This window comes from Thamnophis sirtalis, unplaced genomic scaffold (genome assembly GCF_051295495.1).
Source record: "Thamnophis sirtalis isolate CommonGarterSnake01/CBP01778 unplaced genomic scaffold, rThaSir2_p1.2 scaffold_11, whole genome shotgun sequence".
Lineage (NCBI taxonomy): Eukaryota > Metazoa > Chordata > Lepidosauria > Squamata > Natricidae > Thamnophis > Thamnophis sirtalis.
The window spans coordinates 52571551-52595771 of record NW_028261391.1 but is presented as its reverse complement, the minus strand read 5'-3'; the positions used below and the strand labels follow the sequence as shown (position 1 = coordinate 52595771).

The window sequence follows — 24221 nt, the reverse complement described above, 5'->3', positions numbered from 1 at the left end:
ATTTATCTTTTTAAAATCAAGACCAAGTTGATATCCAAGAGTATCAAGGCATCAATAACTTTATTTGCTGTATCCGACTATCCTGATAGTAGAAGATGCATAGGATGAACCATTATAACTGAATGATTTTAACAGAACAACATCTACCTCGGCTCCCTTTCTCCCATGCCACTGTTCTATTGGGTGAAAGTAAAGACTACTTATTAGAACTTCCTCTAAAGTTAGAAAATATAGCACAAACTAGAAAAACAAACAGCAAATATTAATATAGTTAGTAAAACCCTAACCAAGAAGAATGGTTATACTGCTATAAGTAAACAACTATTATTTCTGTCTGTCTGTCTGTCTCTCTCTCTCACACACACACACACAATATTTTCTCAGTCTTCTGACAAGACTCTCATCCAACTTCTCTATCCCAGTATATGGATGATAGAGACAACTGCCAACTTTTCAGCTTTTATCTCATCTTAACCATTCAGGTGCTCATACAAAAACAAAAAAAAAAGGAAAATTTTCCAAATGGTTTATTGTTTCTTAAAGTGGCAAGTCAAAGACCCAAATCCCTTTGGCAACTCGTCCACTGAAGTTAGTCCATTATCTGCTTCTGGTTTGGAATTATATGTTTCTAGGTCTGTAGTAGGAGAATTTTCTTCTCTTCAAGTCCTAAAATAGCTGCTGCTAATTGTGGTATATCTATTTTCCCTGTTGTCAAGGTTGAAATCATATTCCATTTTCTGCCTACCTTCTAAAATTCTCTGCAATCCCATCTCATCAGTAATGATTGACCTGATTTAAGAAATGATCCTATGATGTTGGTTTTAATTTAGCTAAATCAAGTAGTACTAGTATTCATTTTAGTTACTTTTTATATCACGAATTCAGTTTTGGAAGTAGTTTTCTGTAATTCAGTGTCTGGGTTGTATGGGGTAACTAAGTAATAACAAATGGTAGGCTTCTGTGGAGGTATTGGTACATTGAACCAATACAATGCCAAGCAGTAGATTCAACACTGTGAACTTAAACTGCTGATAAAAAATGAAGAATCTTAAATATTCTATTTCCTATTTCTGTATTCTGTTTTCTATTATCTAAGCTCTGAACTACTAAAATCTGATGATATGCTTTCATTTTAATTTCCCTATTTTAAAAACAACCTGAACTTATGTAAAGTGTCAACCTGCCTACCAGACTGTCAGATGGCATTCCCCGGGTGGTTGTATATGTCTGACAGAGACATGTGCCAATTAAGGGTTGTAGAGTGCTAAATTTCATCACTGCCCTCCTAGGAAAGCTTATCAGTGCCAGCAGGATGGCTGCTTGCAGAAGATACCAAATGATATTGCTGTTCTGCTCCCTGAATAGGCTTATAAATTCCTCACTATGAAAATGGTGAAAAGAGGGGTATTGGAACATAAAACATTTCTTGATACAGGATGGCACTAAACTAAATAATGGAGCCGGAGCCAGGCTAGTAGTATGACAGGTCACATATCCATCTGTTATAGAAGTTAAGGAAATGGTCAGCAACGGAACTTATTAACCTTCAAGGCAATACAGGAAAGTCCCTCAACAATTACATTAATCAATGTGTAACTCTAACTATAGTACAGCCCAATTCTAGATGTTTTGTAATAAAATAGCAAAAAATATTCAGAGGTATTGAAGTACACGAATTCTGCTTAATTCATGACTTTACATGGAGCAGGAACCTATTGCCTGCAGATTATTAGCAGGTGGTTTTTACATTTAAAAAAAATATAAAAGTGGTAGTATGAATAATACATTTTAAGATGCTTTTGGATCCAAAGTTTTGGTGAAAGCTCTTTAGGATTTCTCTGGTTTCTTGATGGTTGATTCAATCAGAGCCCTAGTTGGAATGACGAAGTACCTTAGGAAAATGATGTATTTTATTCTCCTCCTGACCAAGTAGTTAGCCATTAGTTGGGAATGTTCTAGCTATAAATCTCTTGCATTTAGATAGAAATTAAATTATAAGAATTACATTCTTTTCAGCTGCCGGGCACTAGCATATGAATTTATTATTCCAGGCACTCCAATCACATTTTTTTTTTAAATTAACAACACTGAAATTTAAGATTACTGTCAAATCCAGAAAGAATTGATAATCTTTCTCTGGTTCTTGGGGGAGGATGCTGAAATCTCATGAGACTGTCAGTATGATATGCTAAAACTTAATGAGATTCATTCATTCATTCTCTTTCTTTCTTTCTTTCTTTCTTTCTTTCTTTCTTTCTTTCTTTCTTTCTTTCTTTCTTTCTTTCTTCATAAACTATGTCTAGGAATGTTATGGGTTCATGCTTTGAGGCCAGTCTGTAGACTACAATATCTCCATGTCTATGATTGCATAGTAATAATTCATTTATAATTTGTTCAATACTATTGTATTATAAAATATTTGATTCTAGGATTGCCAGAATTAATGATTTTTGCCCATTAATTTTTAAACAAGACTCATCTATACAGACTCATCTATGCACAGCTCTTAAAGCTACTGAATCTGGGCTACAAAAATTCAGACCAATTAGGTAGAAGAAAGAAACATTGAAAACTGTCTTTGTTAGCATCTTGTCATCATCTGTATTATTTTCAGACTGGATCCATTAACCCTAATAGAATCTCCATACTGGTTTACAATAATAACATTTCAATTTGTTCAATGGGTAAAGTCTGTCAGTCCGTCCATCCTTCCTTCCTTCCTTCCTTCCTTCCTTCCTTCCTTCCTTCCTTCCTTCCTTCCTTCCTTCCTTCCTTCCTTCTATCACTAACACTTGCAAAGGAAATGCTGATTGTTATGGATACTTGTTCAGGCAATACTCATGCCAGTTAAGCAAATGCTTAAGCAATTCATTTAATTATGTTAAGCACCCATTAACAGCAGCCTAAACTTTCTCCTGGGCTGTATCAGTGTTATGAGATTCTGATTGTTAGAGACTAACCAAGATTTTCTTCTTATGTCTGTAGGTTATTTTAATTCTGACAAAGTTGTATGACTACAACCTGGGGAGTATCACAGAGAGCTCACTGTGGAGGTATGTAGATAAGCTGAACTAATAATTACTATTTTCTTTTAAAATAGACTTTCATTAAACTTAAATGAATTTTTTATATGCTGAAATATTTGTATAACACTCTACATGGTCATTTGGGGCTGTTCTAATCCTTTAGAAGCAGGAATGTCAACAAAAATACATTCTTTCCACCTAGTTACTTTTCTAAAAGTGTAATCTAGAGTGCACTTTATCTTTGTTGAAGACCAGATGAAAGGAATTTAGTTCTGATTTTTTTAAAAAAATTCACAAGATTTCAGTGTCAGAATATTTTAAACAATTATACAAATTCTAACCCTAGTTTCTTCCTCAACAAACTGGTTGTGACAGCATTTCCCCTGTTTTTTTGGAGGGTTTTTTGTTTGTTTTAAGCCTATGTCTATTGTTCTTTCAAAAATACCCTAATCCCATTTTTTGAGTGCTAATCCCTCTGTATTTTAGAGGCAAAAGTATAATTTGATAAATGCAGTACTTCAGAAAGTACCTGTCAGGCATACTGAGCAGTGGTGGGATCCTCCGGGTTTAACAACCGGTTTGGTGATTACACAATTTACACAATCTATCAAACCAGGTGAAATGAAGTATAATAAGTTATTTTCCTGACTGATACTCTCTGCCCTTTTGTTCCCACATCCATTAAAGATTTCTAGTAGATAAAATGCTGTGTTATTTCAGTGAGATGTTAAGACAGGTTTTTAAAGATGTTTGATAAGATGCCACTGGATGCTGTTCCCTTAGTCATGTTACTTTATTTAGGTCTTGGTATTTCTACACTAACAATATCAAATGAAATGAAAAGAATAATATCTTAGTTCTTTGATGGTTTGAACCCTTTCATGTCTACTGTTAATCAAAAGAAATATTAATCCTAAAAGTTTTGATTTTGTTGTTGAAAAAATTGTGTTCAACTTCTGAAGACTGAAGAGGGTAGGGAATAGCAACTTTGGCCTTTCCCAGATAGTGATTTAGAACCCTTATGATAACATAAATTAAAAATAAAGCAATATCTTAACACTCTTAACTCTTGTTTAAATTTAATGGAAAATTTGCAAACAAACTATTTTAAATCTTAAATCTTGTATCATATCATATTTTTATATATTTTACATTGAGTTTGGTACCATTCATAATATTTTGAAAGTTCCCAGGTTGGATGAAGAAACTTTTAACATGATTGATTGGAATAGGATTATTTTCTGACATTCTTTACATGACATTGAAAGGTATATGATTTAGAGTGGATGACCAGTTGGAAAGGCACCAGGTCCAACATCCTGTTCAGTCAAATAATACAAACGGAAGAATCCAGATGGTTGTGTAAACTGCCCTTGAAACATTCATTGAAAAAGAATTTACAACCTCCCTGAATTATAGTCACATTTCTCTTGATGTTGAGAGATTTTGTTCTCTGTCAGAATCTGCCTTCCTATAATTTTAATCCATTAATGTGTCTTCTACTATTTGGAATAATGGAAAGAACAGATCTTGACCACGTATTAGACATCCATTTATATTTTATTTTTTTAACCCTGCCCTGCCCTGTAGATTTCTTGATAAGGGTTTTCAGAAGTACTTTGCCATTGTCTGCTTCCTTGGCTGAGATGGAGTGAGAGCCGAGGTGGTGCAGTGGTTAGAGTGCAGTACTGCAACCATTTCAGCTGACTGCTATCTGCAGTTCGGCGGTTCTAATCTCACCGACTCAAGGTTGACTCAGCCTTCCATCCTTCCGAGGTGGGTAAAATGAGGACCCAGACTGCGGGGACAATATATGCTGACTCTGTAAACTGCTTAGAGAGGGCTGAAAGCCCTATGAAGCGGTATATAAGTCTAACTGCTATTGCTATTGATTGGGCTAAGAACCAGCTGGCTTCATGCCTGAAATGAAAGTGGAACTTGTTTCCAGATTTCTAGACTGATGCCTTAACCCTATACCATATTGACTTCTTATTGGACATACATTCAGGAATATAAATATAAATCATGCCCCTCCTTAGTCAGCATCCTTCCTTTGTAAACTGTCCTACCCATTTGCTGATTTTTGCATTTACTTTGGAAGGCATCATGCACAATTTCTTTTTGAACTGGAGGGTAGGCCGTATCCTTGACAATAGGCTACAACAAAGCTATTGCTTTTATTTGTTCTTCTATTTATGTTAATTCAGATGCTCTCTAGGGTATTGTCAAGTTCATTCATTTACATTTCTGAACAGTTTTTTTTAAAAAAACATACAGAGTATATCCCATTTCTCTTGCTCATGTTCATTTTGCATAACTCAATCGCTATATTCCAATAATGGGACTAATCTCACCAAGTCTTTGTTACATATATTAAATCATATTTAACACCCATATTGTTTATCAACACAAATAGAGTTCTAGGTCATGGAAAGTAGTAGTTTTGTTATATTCTGCACAGATTCAGGGTAGGGTAGAAAGAATGATCAAGTAATAGGAAATCCCAAGTATAAGCAATTTGACAATGGAACAAATTACCCAATTAATCTCCCATTCATTGCACACAAGGATTTCTTTCTTTCAAAGAAACTTTCATACCTGAAAAAAAAAACAAGAATCTAAGATCTAAATGGTTTGCACCATTCTGGGTTTTTAGAATCTAAGATCTAAATGATACTCTGAGTTTTAAAAAAAAAATTTTTGTAGGAGCATTAGCTGATTGAACATGGAAGTTGGGTGCATTATCCTTAGCAATGGGATTATATATTTCTTTTTTTTTAAGTATTAGGTTTCCATTTTTCAAAAGACCAACAGATTATAATGTGTCATCTACTGTATCACTTCTACTTTCTTTAAAATCAACAGATATATGCTGCTATAAAATCAACATTTTTCCACATTCTTCTTCTGCTTCTATAAAATTGAATTTAATGAGATCACAGCCAGTGATTAATCAATTTATAGGACAAAGTCCATGAAACAAGCATGAAAATCAGTTGATTTCTTTGAAGTTCTCCTTCAGACTGGTGTAAATGGATTTGAGTTCCAGATATTCAAAAGTGAATATTCGGCAGTTGTTTCTGTCATTCAGAATGAATTGAAGTAGAAATTTAGATAGTGATATCTATTTATCAGCCATGAGTTTGAAGATCAGAGATTGTGCATGAGCATTGGACAATTGTCTCTAAAGATGTACTGATAATATTTAGTATATGGCTTCAAGGCAGAAATACCTGTTTCCTATAACTCTAAGATTTTTTTCCTGAGCTGATTGTATTATTTGTTTTGCAGCAAATCACTCTATTGAAAAATAACTTTTTCATACCCCTGGGCTCACCTACTTTACAGTAACTTTTGGTATTATCTGTTTAAGCAATAAAAACATTTAAAAAAAATGAATCATAAAACATTTTCAGTATTCCAAACTACACTTTAACGTAAGTGTTCCTTTTGCTGTGTGCCCAATATATTCCACTATTGCAAAGAATGAAAAATATCAAGAAAGCTATAAAATCATAATTTGGATACTTCTAAATAATACACTGCCATCTCTGTGGCTAAACTTCTGTTTCACAATTTTGAGATGATTATCCACTGGGATAATAAAATCAATATTCTAGTCTTAGGTACAACAGTCTTAGAAAAATTTCAGTAACATAGACTTGGCAAATAATAGATTATAAGATCAGGCTATTAAACTTGCTGGAGAAGATAAAATGGCAAAAGGTCATAAGGCCTACAAAAAGCTTTGGTCTCACTGCCTTGCACAATATTATTCTGTGTGCCATCCTACTTTTAGGAAAATATGGAAGCTATAACACAAAATCTTGCCCCTGGGGACAGTATAACATCTTGTACTCCTGAGGATATATAATATTCATATTTTGGATAGGTAGATTGGATGGAATATACAGTACTTGAAGATCTTTCTGAATCACCTTGAGCATATTTAAAGGATCAACAATATTGTGTTAACTAAGTATGACTTGACCCTATTATTTAGTTTTTTCTTTACTGATCACATTAATTTGAGAAATTATTCTCAACACAAACACAAAGCAATAAACCTAATATAGTTATTTTATTTTAAAAATAACTCTGTCAAAGGAAAACCAACTAAAATCCTGTTCATTGCTGTCCTACTTACTGTCCTACTCATTTTGGCCTAACCCTTAGCTCTACTTTCACCCTCATAAAATGTTGTCACCAGACATAAAGTTATCTCATTCCTTTAAAACTCTCAGCTTAGATCATACTTTGTTGAAGTCATTGTGTCCACACAGAATGTTAACTTGAACCATTTTACAAACCACAACAGCTAGTTCACTTAATAAAATTTGAAAGAATGATAATGGTTTAGTATGTGTGACCCCCTTGTAATTACTTAAATATTTTGCATGAAATTATGAATTTGCATATAATCTAAAAACCTTTTGTTCATAAGCAGTCCCATTAATAATTCAATTCTCTTTAATAATCTGGGAATCAAACTAGGGTTTTTCAACCTGATTGTAGCACTTTGGTACAGACTGAGTTCGGTTTTAAATCTCCTCTGATGAACCAGGTTTACTCATACTTTGCTTTCCTATACACAAAGTGTACCTTTGTGTGAGAAAAAGAGAAAACACCTGACACATTAGTCAATGTGTGGCATCTTGGGTATAACCAAAATATTCCTATTAAACTGCATTCCATTTAAATTGAATTTTCCATAAATTACATATATTATTTTGCATGTCTTCCCAGCACTTCATTCTGACATGCTCTAATCTAGAATTTAAACTCCTTTTTCCTCTCAGTTATCAATATGTATATGTTCTTGTATAAATTTACATGCATTTTTAAAGATTTGCTTCTGGCAAGCAGATGTTATGTAACTAATAGATTGCCATCATAAGACTCTCTTTGAGGAACATGTGCAGTCTAGAAATACAAAATAGAAATAGATAAATAAATAATAAAATCTAAACACACACACACACACACACACACACAAGTTTACATTGCATTATTAATTATCTTTCCAGTCATTTTTCCCCATCCCCTTTTTTTTACCTTTGGATTCATGATATTCACTCCGGTTCATGGAAGGCAAATTTTCTTCTGAAACTGGTCCCTGGTGTCAGAAAGGTTGAGGACCACCGATCTACAGTATCCACATACCAAATTTTTTAAATCCTTCTTCATTATCTAATTATGTACATTTATTTTGCTGCTTTCTATCCAGAGTCCCTTTCCTGTCAATGCTTTATTTTGCAGAGTGTTTGCATATTTACTACCAAGGTGTTCCTCCATTTCTATAAGAATGCATGGGAAAGATAAAGCTAAATTGGTCCCTGTGTGTCTTTACAACTGTTCTGTTCATAACTTTCTTTTTGCTATAATGAAACAACAGCACAGTTCTTATTAAAGTTTAATACTTTTAACATCTGCACTGTCAGTGTTTTTTCAAAGATAAGTTGACAAGAGAGGGTAAATGACAAGCTTTGCAAATAATTAACATTCAGCTATTCATGTCTGAAGCAGTGTCACTTACTTTCTGTTTTAACAATGATTTTTCTTGTTAAGGTATAACTGCTGAGACAAAGCAATCCTTTTCCAGTCATTTTCCAATTAGCTATATGCAGTATGCACACCTGCAGCCACTCCACCCACACATAAATGGTGCACACATTTCTTTTAAATTAAGTAAAAATTTCTGATTTACTTTTATATTTTTCTGGTTTTTTTAAAAAAAATAAACCAGGCATATGTGCATTTTATCCATAGCTTGTTATTGCCTCAACTTCTAATAGATTGGATCTACAGTAATAAAATAAAAACTCGAGCTTTACCCATGCATATAGCTGAGCTAATTTTTACTGATATAGTAAGGTAGAGTAGTCCTCAGCTTACAACAGTTCATTTAATGAGTTACAGCAGCCCTGAAAAATGTGACTTATAGGAAGAAGGCGGGGCTTAGCAGTGAAAAGACGGAGTTTCAGGCTATTCCTGAAATTCCCCTATTCCGAAGGAAATTGGATGGTTCATTTCGGACCCAAGCTGTCCCGGAGAGACAGTGAAAGGTTGGAGGAGATCCAGTGACCTCAGAGACGTTCGCAAAGTCTCTGGGGGGCTTGGAATTTAACCTCCTTTGCCAGTTCCTTCTGGATTAGCTGTAAGCTAACCGAAACTGCAGGTTGCCCCTAAGAATGGTGTGAGTGTTTTCAACTGGTAAGCTGATTTTATTACTCAAAGAGACACGGTCCGCATAAAAATTTAAGCTAATTGAAACCAAAGAACAGAAGAATCTAGCGGCGAATTGGTTTTTTTTTAATGGGTTTATGGCCGGTGGTTACCCTATTTCTTAAATGTTTTAAATGCTACTTACATGGATAAAGGAAAGATTACTTCAACATCTCCTCTGATTCTCCTTAAGTGGGCTGTAAACCAATTTACTATAATTTGGCTCCTTACAATTTGACACTCTTATTACTTGGCTGTGTTGGTCTAAGATCAGATAAGATTGCACACCTCCCAGCGTGTTCTTACTTGCAAATACCTTAAAGCTTCTAAAGGGAAATAGCTGCGTCACAAACATGGCGTCTATGCAAGTTTCAAATGATTCATTTCAAATGATTTTCTCCGCGTTACAAAAGTTGTCTGATACGTATGATAGATTTGAAAAAAAGCTGGACTATTTGTTGGTTTTAACATCAAAATATGAAGAAAAAAGTGAGAATGTTGAATGTTTGAATGTTCCTGAAATACAAATGAAGAATGTCAGAAATGAAGTTTCTCAATTTGCTGACATTCCGGGCATCTGGTTTAAAGATTCTCAACTTGCTGATACTCTGGTTTACTTCGGAGGGAGAAAGAAATGCAACGTTTGAAGGGGGGGCAGCCATACAGAAGATTTATTTCAAAAGACAGAGCGCAGGAGGAATGAGAAGCATTAAAGAATTTATACTTTATGAAACAAAATTTGCAAAATTTCCGATACCACCACTGAGAATTAAAGACAAGCTGAAAAGTGCAACAAGCGTAGGACAACGCCTAGGACATTATATGAGAGGCATCCTAAGCAAAAAGGTGCGAAGATATTCCTGTTTGGACTTGCTTATAAAGATGTTTGTAGAATTTGATCCACGAATGGTAATTGGATTAAGGAGGTTTTGTTATTGGAGAGACACAGGCTGATAGATGGAAGAATACAATTCAAAATTAGCTAAACCTAATTATTCTTATTTGTAATAGACATAGCTGAATAATAATTGATATTGATAGTAATGTATATAATGTGGAGTTGATATGATAAATAATAATTGGATATGAGAAGGGAAGGTTGGAAATATTTTTGGACCATATACAAAGGTTATTAATCACAATAATTATCACTATTAAAAAATAAAATAAAACTATATACAGTTAGATGTTAACTAATATGGGGAAAATGTTACGATATACGATATAATTACATAAAGAAGGGAGAATTATAATAAACTATATGCATGGAAGATGGAATTTTTGGTATTAAATATTATGGATGTTCAGCTAAAACAGGATATGAGGATTTGATGTTAATAGAGGATTTTACAAACAAGTAAATGAAATGCTAGCATGTGGTTATGGATTAAATCTTTGGCATAGTTAAGGATGAAGGATGTTTAAATAACTGTAGTCAACTAAAAGTGGAGGTATAATGATGTCAATATGGTAAACATTTGAGTTAAGATATTTGAATTAATATGAATTAATGGAAGAGATGCACCAAAACATGTTGTAACCAGCTGATATACTTTTTTATAATATATACCTGTGTTTTTTCTTCTTTTTTCTTCTTTTGTTCCCCCCCCCCCCGCCTTGTTTTTTGTTCTTTTTGTCTTCTCTGTGTTTTGATTTTTTCTTTTCCCACTGGTGTGGGCATGTGTTGTTTAAGTAACAAAATAAAAAATAATAATTTAAAAAAATGTGACTTATAACCGTTTTTCATGGTTACATGGTTACAACATGTGATCAAAATTCAGATACTTGCTAACTCATTCATATTTATGACCGTTGCTGTGTCCCAACGTCATGTGATAACCTTTTGTGACCTTTTCACAAACAAAGTCAATGGGGAAAACAGATTCACTTAACAACCGTGTTACTAACTTGTCAACAGTGGTGATTCACTTAACAACTATGGCAAGAAAGGTTGTAAAATGGTGCAAAACTTAATACATGTCTCACTTAACAACAGAAATTTTGTGCTCAATTGTGGTCATAAGTTGGGGACTACCTATACATGGTATGTCTAAAACTGACATGTGCAAAAATTATGATTGCTTGGGATTTTAGATATTTTCATTTCTTATACTAGATGTGCCTAAATGATGTGTCAGAATGTATTGACTTTTGTTGCAGAATGCCATTATAAAGATTGTCATTTTCTATATTTAGTTTCAAGAAAAAATGTCTTAAGAAAAATTCTTTATAGAGAATTATAGAGAACATATATGGATGTTCTGCCTAGTTATGCTAATATCCTATCATTTAACCCTTGAGTTGTCAGGCAAGTACAATATGTGCAGGAGAAAAAGAGGCGGATCTGGAAGATGTGGTTAAATGTGTCATCAGTTTAAAGTCATTCAGTTGTCACAAAAGATCTAAGTCTACTCCCCTTAATTTCCTTAATCCTTATCTATCCTTACCAATTTAGCTTTCACTGTTAGTCAAATTAACACTCACGGTTAACTAGATTCTTGTATTAGAGGTAGCAATAAAAAAACTCTTCTGTGCTTTGAATTTAATGAATGCTCCTGGTTATTTGTGTCTGACAGTATGTTGGCATAAATTCTTCCTTCTCTGGAGGAAAGATTGATACTAGTAAAGTATTAGTCATAACTGGAATAGAAATTTCCCCCTTCCTATCATTATGCATAAGAGATAGAAATCAACTTCACTGGAAAAGTTCGATAATGTTTGTTCAGCTAATCATTGTCTCACTTCAGCCCATGAGTTTATGGTCATTTTAAGATCATCTTTCTATAAATTCATTACTTAATATTTTGGAGTGTGATCATTGCACATCTCTTGGGTCTAAAATGGTTTGTTGTGGGCTGCTGTACTTTATGCAAATTAGTAGTTCTGTTACTGTAACAATAATTTTGCACTGTGCGTAATAATGAAGTAACATGTCCATGTTGCGCCTTCACATGCCCTCCCTGATTTTAGAGCCGCAAACAGGTGCACTTGAACTGTACCTCCTGGCATTGTTGGCATTTGTGTCTCAGTATGCTGAAATACTTGCTAACTATATTGTAAACACATTGAAAAGTTTGGGCTACAATATTGTATAAGATGAGAAGAAAGCAAACTGCTAGATATTAGTCATGGTGAAAATTGTTATGCTTCAGGGCCCAAAATAGGACATTTTAGGCCAATTTATCACTGTTATTAAAAAAAACTCCTATTCATGACTGGGAAAGCTATCATATTTCATTTCCCTTTTAAAAACTCATTTTGTCTATGATGCCTAAAGAAAAAAATGGTATAATTAATGCTTGGCAGGTGGTACAACATCATTATATGTGCTGATTAGCTATGAATTCTGTGTATTTTTCTTCTTTAAATTAACCAGACTGATATTTTTTTTAATTTAACTCCAATTGCTTCAACTCTTAAGACTTTCCAATTATTTTAACAATGAACCAGGCTGGCCAGCAGGAATTGTATATAGCCATAAACTTGTGGCACAGAGTAAATATTATAGTCATTCCTTAACAGCATACCCGTTCTGAAAAGGTCTTTTGTCCAATAGTACAGTTTATGTGTCTAGAAGCAAGAGATTCTGAATTATTGCTGAAACAATTATTGAGCCATTTTTTTCTAGTTGTTAAGGCATCCAGTTAGAAAGTAGGAGACCATGAGTTCTAGTCCCACCTTCGCCATGAAAGCAAAGTAAGAGGTCTTGGGACAGTCATTCCTTCTCAGCCCAGCTCATCTCACAGGATTGTTGTTGTGGGGAAAATAGGAAGAGATAGGTATATTGGATATGTTTCCTCCATGAGTTATTTATAAAAATAAATACATAAACTTATTGACTGATGAAGAGGGTAATGTGATCATTATTTTGCCTTTCAAAATAAGAACCTGGCCCATCCTAGAAATGTGAACTATGGAAGTACACCTTCTCTGTAGCAGCAACTTTTAATTAAACAGATCCCATAGATCCAACAAAACCACTTCCAGGAATGCAGTTGCCCTGAAAAATATGGAGCTTCCTGAATAGAATCAGGATAGGCCATGCCAGAACTAAGGTAAAACTCTTTTAATTGGGGAATGGCTGAGAGTCTGCAATGTGACTGTTCTGTACCAGAACAAACTGTAGCACATATAGTTCAAGAATATCTCTTCAGGAAATTTAAAGGCACCTGGGATGATGTCATGGAGGCCACATCAGAAGAAGTTAGATGGTTGGTTTCTTTAGATATTAAATTAAGCTCTGGAAAGACATTCCCTCCTATAAGGTCCTTACCAGAGCCTTGAAAACCTGGCAAAAGTGATTGCAGCTCCCATTTGAATATTGTGGGTTGGCTTTTTTTGCTGACTGTTTTTTAACCCCCTTTTATTCTTTTGCTCTTGTTTTGTGGTGTACTTCTTAATAGTTTTTCAATGTTTTATTTTGAACCACCCAGAGTCAGACAATTTAGAAATTTAATTAATTAAATACATCTGTAGGTATATGCATTCACACATAATGTATTCAAAATAATAGTAGACACGCTACATTTTTGCTAAAACTGTACAAATATGGCTCTTACTTTAACTTTTAAAAATATATTCAACAAATAGGGGCCCTTGATGCTGTCTGAGCTTGGTTGTTTTCTTGCAGATATTTCACTACCCAAACTAGGTAACGTTATCAATGTTTAAAAAGTCAGATACCAAAGCTTGAACATTCTGACCACTTGCTTCATCATATTGGTAGACCTGATTATGTGGCTCACTGACATAGTTATTCTCTTCTGAAATATTGTGTGTTGTTTCTGTATTAAAACAAATCAACTCTCAGAAGTGAGTTTAAATAGACTGTGATATAAATAATCTGATATATGCAATAGTATAATGGAAATAATATATCTCCCATTCATACAATGAATAAATTTCATCTCTTTTTCCATCCCCTTGCACCAAATAAATTCTGGCAGAACAAAATGAGACATAAGCAGCATGAATAAATGCAGAATAAAATCCCTCAATATTCTGATGAGGAAGGTTTGCACAAGTGATAACGCTCATCTGCTGGGTACTTATGGAATATTAGAAAGCCGATCAGATATTTCTAATCAAGAGGTCCTAGATACTGAAGGAAAACAACATGTCTGGATATGCAAAAATCCTTAGAAATGATAAAATTGGGGAATTTAATCAATTATTTATATAAAATATAAAAATGCTGAGAGGGCTTAATGAAAATAAAAATACTTAGATATCTAGGAAATACTTCTGTTACTAAGGATTGGCTTTTATGATAATTCATATCTAACATTTGATATTTGAAAGGCAAATGTTACTTATATTGCTCTTTGACTTTGATTATATTGTTTCATAATCGTTTAGGAATTTATATACGTAAATAACAAATAAGCAAAGTCAGTGGGAAATCTAGATTCACTGAACATCCATATTACTAACTTAACATCTGCAATGATTCACTTTTAACAACTGTGACAAGAAAGGATTGTAAAATGGGGCAAAACTCACTTAACAACTATCTTGCTTAGCAACAGAAATTTAGGCTCAACTGCGACTGTACCTTTTATAAGACATTATAGAACTACCTGTAATCATAATTTAAATGATTGAGGCCCCAGAGCTTATCTATAATAGAAGAATAATCTAGGACCATTTGGTGAGGTATTGTCACTACTGCACCCTAAAAATGCTGTAGAACTTTGACCTGGTGTGTGGAATTTGCAAATCCTTCCTTCCTTCTCTCCCTCCCTCCCTTCTCCCTCTCCCCTTTTTAAATGTAAATGGGTCTTGCAAAAGCAGGGCAAGACTGCACTTGTTCATTATTTTAGAAATGGAGCTAGACTTCTTATCAGGAGCAGAAACAGTTCTCAGAGAGATAAGCTGAAATTAAATTCTAGCAAGTTAAATATCTTGGCTCAGTGTCAGCTCTGGTGATAGCTTTGGATGAGGTTTTTCTCCTCCTGACCTGGCAATAATGATTCACTCCCTCATCATCACTCATTTAGATAGCAGTAATGTGATCTACCTGGGACTGCCTTTGAAAATTATCCAGAAACTGCAGCTAGTTCAAAAGACAGTGTCCAAGATGTTTGTAGGTGAGAGCTGCTATTGTAATATAACATTGATTCTCTGGATGCTGCACTGGTTACTAATAAATTTTAAAGTCACATTCAAAATCTTTTGTGACAGGTTGCTTGGGGAAATGGGCGATAATGATTTTGGTTCCAGGAAACTTTCTTCTGCAAGCAGAAGCTGCCCAACACATGCTTATATACCCAGGATGGAGAACCTATGGCAAGCGTGCCACAGGTGGCACACAGAGCCATTTGTCAGGGCACGCAAGGTTCAGTCTTTTTTAAAGGCATTTTTCGCTCTCCCCAGGCTCCAGAGGCTTTATAGGAGCCTGGGGAGGGCAAAAAGAGCCTCCTCTGCCCCCTGGAGGTCCTCTGGAGGCTTCAGGACCTTCCTGAAAAAAACCGGCCCTATGGGCAAACTGGAAGTTCAGGAATGGACTTCTGGTCTGCTCGTAGGGTCGGTTTAAGCCCTCCGGAGGCTTCAGGGACCTTCAGAAGGCTTCCCTGAAGCCTCCTGAGGGCTTAAACTGGCCCTACAAGCAAACCGGAAGTGACTTCCAGTTTGCTCGTAGGGTCACTTTTTGCCCTTCGGAGGCTTCAGGGAAGCCTTCTGAAGGTCCCTGAAAGCTCCGGAGGGCTTCCGGGGGGGGGGAGGCTTTTTTCGCTCTCCCCAGGCTCCTATAAAGTCTCTGGAGCCTGGGGCTGGTGAAAAAAGCATGCAAAAAATGGGGGGGGGAGAGTGCCTCTCATGCATGCATGCGCACTGGGGGGGGGTGTTGCACATTGAATTATGGGTACGGCACGCCTGCGCTCCCCCCTTATGGGATGCAAGCCAAAAAAGGTTTGCCATTGCTGCTATATACCAAAAATTATGGTACGTGAGTGAGAATTGCTTTGGTGCAGTGATTGAGGCATCAGGCTGGAAATTGGGAAAATACGATTGCTGTCTTAGGCACAGAATCACTGGTTGATATTAGTCCAGGCCTTCTGCCTCAACTTTAGGAAGGAGGTAATGGCAAACAACTTCTGAAAAAACTTGTCAAGAAAATTGAAGGAACATGTCCAGGCAGTTTGACAGGAGTCAACACTTATCTCAAAGGCGCCCCAAAAAGGAGGGACGAAATATGGTCAAAAGGCAATTCTTCATTGTGATGGCCACCATTTTGTTGAAACGTATGGAGATATTGGTTTTTAGTATTGAACATATGATATTTTATTGTGAGAAATGCATGAGTTTGTTGTTTAGTTATAGAAATACAAATTTACTTTATGTAAATCACAGTACTTTACACACAAACATACTCCAAATTTTTTGGTTTTGATATGTGAAAATAATTTATCAGAAGCCTCTTCTAAAATCTGATACTTGCTTTTCACAACTTTCTATTGAATGAAAAGGGACATGGTAGACTATGATTTGCTAGCCATATGTCAATTAATGGCTTGCTGAAGACAAAATTAGCAACATAATTCTTGGCTAGTGTTTCTCTTGAATAAAGCATTCCTTCATTTGTTTGTGTTCCCCTATACATTTTTTTCCTGAGTGTGACAGTGATAAATTGCCATACCAAATCTTACAGAACTGCCTTTTCCCATTAGAGGACATGCTAAGTATTACACTGCTCATTTATTTAATCTTACACAAAAATTCCCTTCCTATAATTCAACTTTGCAGGAAAATGACAATCTTGATTATTTGCCTCTCTAATTTGCTCTAGCACAAGAGAAGAAATCCACTGTAGAAGTACAGCTTGAAATAGGGATAATGACAGTAATGAAAATACGATAAATTCTACTAAACTCTCATTGTTAATGGAGATATATGATGCATGTATAGTAGCTCTTCCAGCTATCTACAGATTGACGATTGTCTTCTTAGCAGGAAATCTTTGAGTTATTAAAACTCATCACTACAAAACCAGATTATACAATATCCTCCCAAAGACTAGAGCTCAAATTTAGCAATGGAATGGGATAAGTTTTTTTTTGAAAAATTTAAGATTAATTTTGTGCTTCAAAAGAAAGCCAGTATAATTAAGTGAAGTTGAGTTTAATAGTTGTTACATATTGTGCTAGTGAAAAGGAAAACAATCTCCTTAAGATGCACGGAATATACTACATATTGTCCAAGAGACTGCTAGAAAATCCAAGTGCACAGATAAAGATTTATTTTCAGTTGCCTTCCATTTTCCAGAAAGATTTAAATAATGGCATTCATTGCTATTAATATCAGCAGGTGTCATATATGGATGTAAACTCTGCAATTGCCAAAGTTTGACCAAGTTCAAGTTCAATGCATTAGGGACAGACTTCAACTATCTTTTCAATTCCAAGAGAATCCTTGGCAAAGAAAAATCTATATATAAATAGGATTTCAATTGCTATGTAATTTTTAACCAGTTGTCCCATACAGCTAACTCTCATGCATGTAGATATAGAAACTAGAATTAAAGTTACAGTGTGACTTGCAAGTAAAATTAAGTGCTGCACTTTCAATCATTAGTATTGACTAGATAAAATATGACTTTTCTCTTGGTTTATTTAAAAATGACTTCATTTAAAATGTGATGATCTCTATTTAGATAGAATTCAAATATATTTGTTGTCCATAATCAGCTAGGTCAGTGTTTCCCAAACTTTTGACATATGTGTACCCCTTCTATAATTTTCGTAATGCTGAGTACCCCTCATAAAAAACATATGCTTTAATAAAAATCAAAATATATTTATTTTTTATTTTTTTGGTACATACGCAAAATAAATGAAAGTTATATTATAAAGAACATTTATTTGATTCAATGAGAAGGATGAAATTGTTTATGTTGAGATGACAGATCATCATAATTTGTTTCCCTGGTTGTTAATTATAATCTGAGATGCGGTTCCACGTCCAATAGTCTGTTCCTTTTTTTCGACTTAATGTCTACAAATGCAGAAAAAGCAACTTCGCATAAATATGAAGTTGGAAAAGGCAAGATGTATTTCAGGACTTTTTCTCTTAAAACTGGATACACATGTTGCATTTGTAACCAGAATGATGTTAAAGTACACTCCTTATGTTTATTTCTCAAGAATCCGTCCGAAGCTAACTCCAACAATTGCTCTTCTTCCGCATGCGACAAACCTTCTGGCATGGATGTTGTGTTAATGTTGAACGGATATGTTATCCATTCAATATTTTTGTTTAAATCAGGGAAATAGTTTTTCAAGCCAACTTGCAAACTCTCCAAATGCTGTATTATGCATTTCAGAGTATCAGCCTCAATTTTAGTAGCCGAACTTGTTATAAACTCATGAAGAGAGGGAAACGAGTCTACTTCTCCATTCCCAACTCTATTTTGCCATAAATTTAGTTTTGCGATGGTAGCGTTCACTTTATCTTGAATGTGAAACAATGAAATTTCTTTGCCTTGTAACGATAAGTTGAGGCAATTTAAAACAGAGAATATATCTGTTAAGTATGCTAGTTTACAAAGCCATTTCCAGTCATGTAAACAATTTCTCAACTCAAATCTATCATCAAGAAAGCATTAGAAGTTCATGTCTAAGTTCGAACAATCGGTTTAGAATTTTCCCCCGAGATAGCCAACGAACATTGGTATGAAAAAGCAGCTGGGTATGACTACTTCCCATTTCTTCACATATTTGCGAAAAAAGTCGTGCATTCAAAGGACGGCTTTTAATGTAGTTAATGATTTTCACGCTTTCATCCAGAACTTTCTGTAGATCAGCGGGCATCTTACGTGTTGCCAAAGCCTCTCTGTGTATGCAACAATGTGTGGATATGACATTTGGAGCAACATTTTGAATTCTTGCAACGAGTCCTTTATTAATTCCGACCATACTTTTTGCTCCATCTGTGCTTATTCCAACACATCTATTCCAATCAATTTTGTTCTCTTGCATAAATGTATTCATAACATTAAAGATATCTTCTCCTGTTGTGTGACCTAATAAAGGCTGGCAAAATAAAAAGTTGTCATGAATTTCTTGGTTTTTTTTCGTATCTAACAAACGCCATAAGATTTGCAAAATTCGCAATGTCGGTGGACTCATCGAATTGCAATGCATAATAACGACTTTGAGAAATATCAGATAATAACATCTGTTTTACATTATTAGACATATCAATGATTCGTCGATGAACTGTATTATTTGAGAGAGGAACACGGTCAAAAGTTTGTTTTGCTCTATCTCCTATCATTACTTCTGCCATTATCTTGGCTGCAGGCTTGATTAAAATTTCGCCAATGGTTTCCGCTGCACTACATTTGGCAATTAAAAGCGACACGTGATACGAAGCTTCTAGTATTTTTTGATTGTCACCTCCTGTCAAACCCCACATTACTTTTCGAGACTGATTTAAATCCTTAAGTTTATTTTCAAAAAAATCTATGGGTTTATCTTTGTACTGATTATGGTTTGTCTCAAAATGGCGCTTTAAGTTGGATGGTTTCATGCTTTCATTTGTTAGATTTTCAAAACAAATGACGCAAAGTGGAATAGGCTCATTTTCATCTCCAGTCCATGAGAATCCAAATTTAAGATATTCTTTGTCGTACTTGCGAGTTTTCCTTGCTTTTTTCTTAACAGGTTCTTTCAGAATTGAAATTGATTCATCGTTAATTTCATTATTTCCTGTTCGTTGATTGCTATTACAATCATTACTTTCTTTCAGTTTAGTAGTTCCAGATTTCAACCAGTGATCCATAATCTCTGTTAGGGATAAAAATTGTATTTTATAAAAATAATCAAAATCAGTGGAACTTACTAAAGCACGATAACAGGCACCCGGAACTAACTATTAAAGAAGTAAGTTGTCTCTGTAACGAAGTGCAGTATATTCACGCCGTGTCATGCCTCACAAGACTGTCTAACCGTTAGATAACACTGCAATTCTCCGGCGTTTAAACAGCTCCGCGGCTCAACGTCAACTGTTAATGTTCCCGCAGTTTAAAAATGGTCGAACCTGAGCTGTGCGAAGGAAGTGCAGAAGTTCCCGCGATACGATGGCCCCGCGAGTTGCGATACGATGTACGATGGCCCCAGTTCCCATGTAAAAACTGCGATACGCACCTATTTCTTTCCTTGTTCTGTGGGCGCAGCTAAGCACGGTGCAGTGGATATTCCCACATGATCCCCACCAAACTCCGGTGCAACGCGTACCCCCACCAAACTCTTCCCGTACCCCTAGGGGTACGCGGACCACACTTTGGGAAATACTGAGCTAGGTAATATAGTTATAGTTTTCATTTGTATTTCTGGAACTCATATAATTTATTCTGAATGCCAGAATTTCTGAGCTTTGTAGATTTTCTAGTCTGCCAAATGGCAGAAAATGTTATTTCTTGGATAATAATATTGGTTATTATTATATTGGATAATAATATCCTGGTCCATATAATGTAATGCTTCTGCTCGTTAAGAAAGATTAACTTAAGCAAAAATTGAAATGGGACAGCTGCAGTGGTTCAAAGAGCTAATACTGGGTTTGAGATTTCACATGGTAGCCCAGATTTTTTTAAAAAATATGTATTAGATGATAATTAGAATACTAAATGCAAAATTTAGCTATATTTATCATTCTAGTGAATGTAGAATTTGGAAATTATGTGCAGTATTCTAAAATCTTCAGTTCTGAATTTTACCATCTATTATTTATTTGTTACATGTGTTTTTAGCCATACTTTCTCAAATTGATGAGAAAGGTGCACACAACTTTGTCAACAATTTATTATCCCAAATAGTCCCAAAATTTGTAATCCAATGTACAAGCAGAATACTAATTTTTTTTACAACATATGCTTAGAAGTTAGGATTCTTTATAATGAAGCACTCAGCTGTGGCTGCTCCTAATATGGTCAATTTTCTTTTAAATTAGGCAAAACTATCAGAAAAGAACAGTCTTTTCTATCCATTTAAAGCAGGGGTTCCCAACCTTTTTTATTCTGCAGACTGATGGCAGTGACTTTGGTGGTTTTGGTGGTAAGGAAATGGTTTTGTGCATACAACCTAAATCCCATGCATGGTAAATAAAGCTTTGCACGCTCGCTTCCCACTTTGGTGTCTGGTTTCCAATGGGCCATGACCCATTAATGGACAGCGACCTGCTCTTGGGTACCCCTTATTTAAAGGAAGGACCCAATTTTCTTTTCCATGTTTGGAAAATTTGGTCTTAGATTAGTTTCCTGGTGGGTGAACTGTATTTATAGTAAACTATAGATTTTTCATTTGGATTCTCTCTCTCTATCAAAAAGAACATTTTGCATTAGAAAGTAATATGATTCAGGGGAAAATATTAAGTATCTAAAATTATCAAAAAAGAGAAGACCTAGGTTTTATATCAATTATGTGATTTGTTAAGGGAAAAACTTATTTTCAACATCACTCCTATACATTAATTATTAATGTGAATTATAGATATGATTCTTGTTTTTGTAACAATATTGTGTTTTTGATAGCTACTTGTTCAGGATTATTTTTGAATATGTGATGTTTTTATTAGAAGCCCAGAAGGAAACAGATTAGAGATGCTTTTCTCTTCCTGAAATGCAAAAGATTAAATTATGCTGTACATTTAAAAATATTTTCTGTGAATATTTGCAGGAAATTATGATTTATTCAGATACATATTTTATGCTTGCAGTATTTATAATAATAATCGTATAGATCAGATCATTACATTAAGTGGTGCCTGAGATCTTACACTGATATTGTGAGATATTACAAACTATTGCCTGATATAGCAGCATCCTAAAACATTAGATAGTAAATAAAATATTTTATAAATTGCCTTTTTATATAATCTTCCTTTTTTCCCTCTGTCAAGAAATACTGTGTCTTTTAATATGTAGGAGTTAATAGTGGCACAAGGTTTTCACTGCATGATTTAGCTTCAAATTAATTTCAATAGTAGACGATATAATAAGTTCTTGCACATGCACGCACCCATACAAATATACTTTTCTGGATGAATAAACAGGTATTGAATTATTATCCTCCAGTTCTGCATTATCCCTCCTAGTGAAGTAGATCTGCTGCAAAAACAAACTGGCTGTTAATTCTACAAGGCGACAAAAGAGTTTTACTCTTCATTTATATAACAATGAATTTATATCTTTAAAGACCTTTTCCAATGTTTTGCTTTGCAGTCTTACAGTAAATATTTTAATTCTTTTGAAGAAGATAGATACAGCAAAGGGACTTAGTATACCACATTTCATGTCTAAGCTTATAAAAGAAAACCAGAACGGGTATATTTTGTGTGATACTTCAATGTATTTCTCCCAATTTGCTCCTTAGTCTTCATGAATAGACTATAAATTTTAGGTGCTGTATATTAATTTGGGATGTAAATTAGACATTAGAACCATTTTAATAGCCTTTGATTTACTTGCTTAAATGCGTATTAGTATGATTGATGAAAATGTTTTAAAACCATCTCCAAGCTTGGAAGACAGTTGCTATAGTCATTAGCCTTCCAACGCATTTTCCCTTCTAATAATTTGTGGGCATGAGATAAATCACAACCCTTTTAAATTAATCATATGATCTCCTGAATAACTTGTAAAAGGCAGTAGAAATTGAGATAACTAGTACATCATAAATAAGATTCCAATGACTTTTTAAATCTTTCTGATGAACCAAAAAAATCATTTTGAGGAAAGAGAATTTTCTTTAGAAACTTAGAACAGGAAAAAGAAATTGAAGAAATTCTCAGAGGTTCATTATTCTTGTTTAGTAACCAATTTAGTAACCAATTTAGTAACCAATTGTCAAGGGAAGGAGAGTGATTTTTTAAATTATTAATATTATGTACTTTTTATCCTTCCTGGCATGTTTAGTTTCTTTGAAATATCAAAGGAAGGCATAATGATGGACTTTCTCCCATTGGCTTTTACTGTAGCAGTATTATTGTGTTCTTTAAAGGAGAGAAGTGTCCCTGAAAAATGGTTGGAGGATTTATCTTTCCCCTGGAGAAATTTAAATACATTCTCCACCCATTTTTTATCCATAAATCTGATGTGAAATTTCAATAGGCTATTTGCATACAACACGTTACACTAAGAATTAGACTTCTGAAAAATAAGCTTTGAATTTGCTTGCAAAGCATACAATCTTTTTCCTTTACTTACAACTGCCTCCACATCCTTGGCTGGCAATTATAGCAGTTGGATGATAAGTGTTTTGCATGTGTGATGCATGGGCAAAATTTTCAAGTTAGCTATTGAAAACTCATTCTACATGTAATACAAGTGCAGATATCTCTTCTGGCTATTGCAAGTACTAGTTCACACTGGAATATAATAGGAAATGTCGTAACAAAACTATTCTTTTTGTTTGTTGCCTCCATTAGGCAAATTCTGGCTACCTTGCATATTGTGGTTTCCTTGAAGTCTAGCTTTCACATGTTACAATTGAAAAACATAGCAATCTGCCATTGTGATCAGTAGAATCATTCTCTCTTTTAATATGCTATCTAGATTTGTCATAGCACTTTACCCAAGCTTCAAATATCTATTTATTTTAAAGTATTTTGAAATAAATTTTAAAATGTAATAATTTTAATTAAACAATGTTTTACCATCCCTGTAAATTCTTGAGCTTTGCAGTCTCTGATTTCAGCAAGAGATTCTTGTTGGTGTTTCTCCCAATAGTTTTTATTTCTATTCGTTCAACATTTCTTATGATATACAACTCGGAGTATACGTTAAATAAAGAAGGTGAAATATACAATGCTCCTTTCCTAATTTAGAATTTTATTCTGTTCCATAAACTGTTGCTTCCTGATCATTTAAAATATAATCAATAAGCAGACAAGATATCCTAATTTTCTTTTTTATTCAATAAATATTAAAAATTATTTTACTATTTTTAAAGACAAACTACAATAAATTGTTAT

At 34.4% G+C, this 24221-nt stretch overlaps 1 protein-coding gene across 3 annotated transcripts in view; it reads left to right on the top strand.

Moving 5' to 3' along the window:
- The window catches only part of LOC106537730 (VPS10 domain-containing receptor SorCS1), a 565787-nt gene that overhangs the window by 157179 nt on the left and 384387 nt on the right, over nucleotides 1–24221 (top strand). For all 3 annotated transcript variants that reach the window (XM_087725812.1, XM_087725810.1, XM_087725813.1), the window contains exon 2: nucleotides 2986–3053. In XM_087725812.1, coding sequence (XP_087581938.1) covers nucleotides 2986–3053 — 68 coding nt within the window. The remainder of the gene's footprint in view (nucleotides 1–2985; nucleotides 3054–24221) is intronic.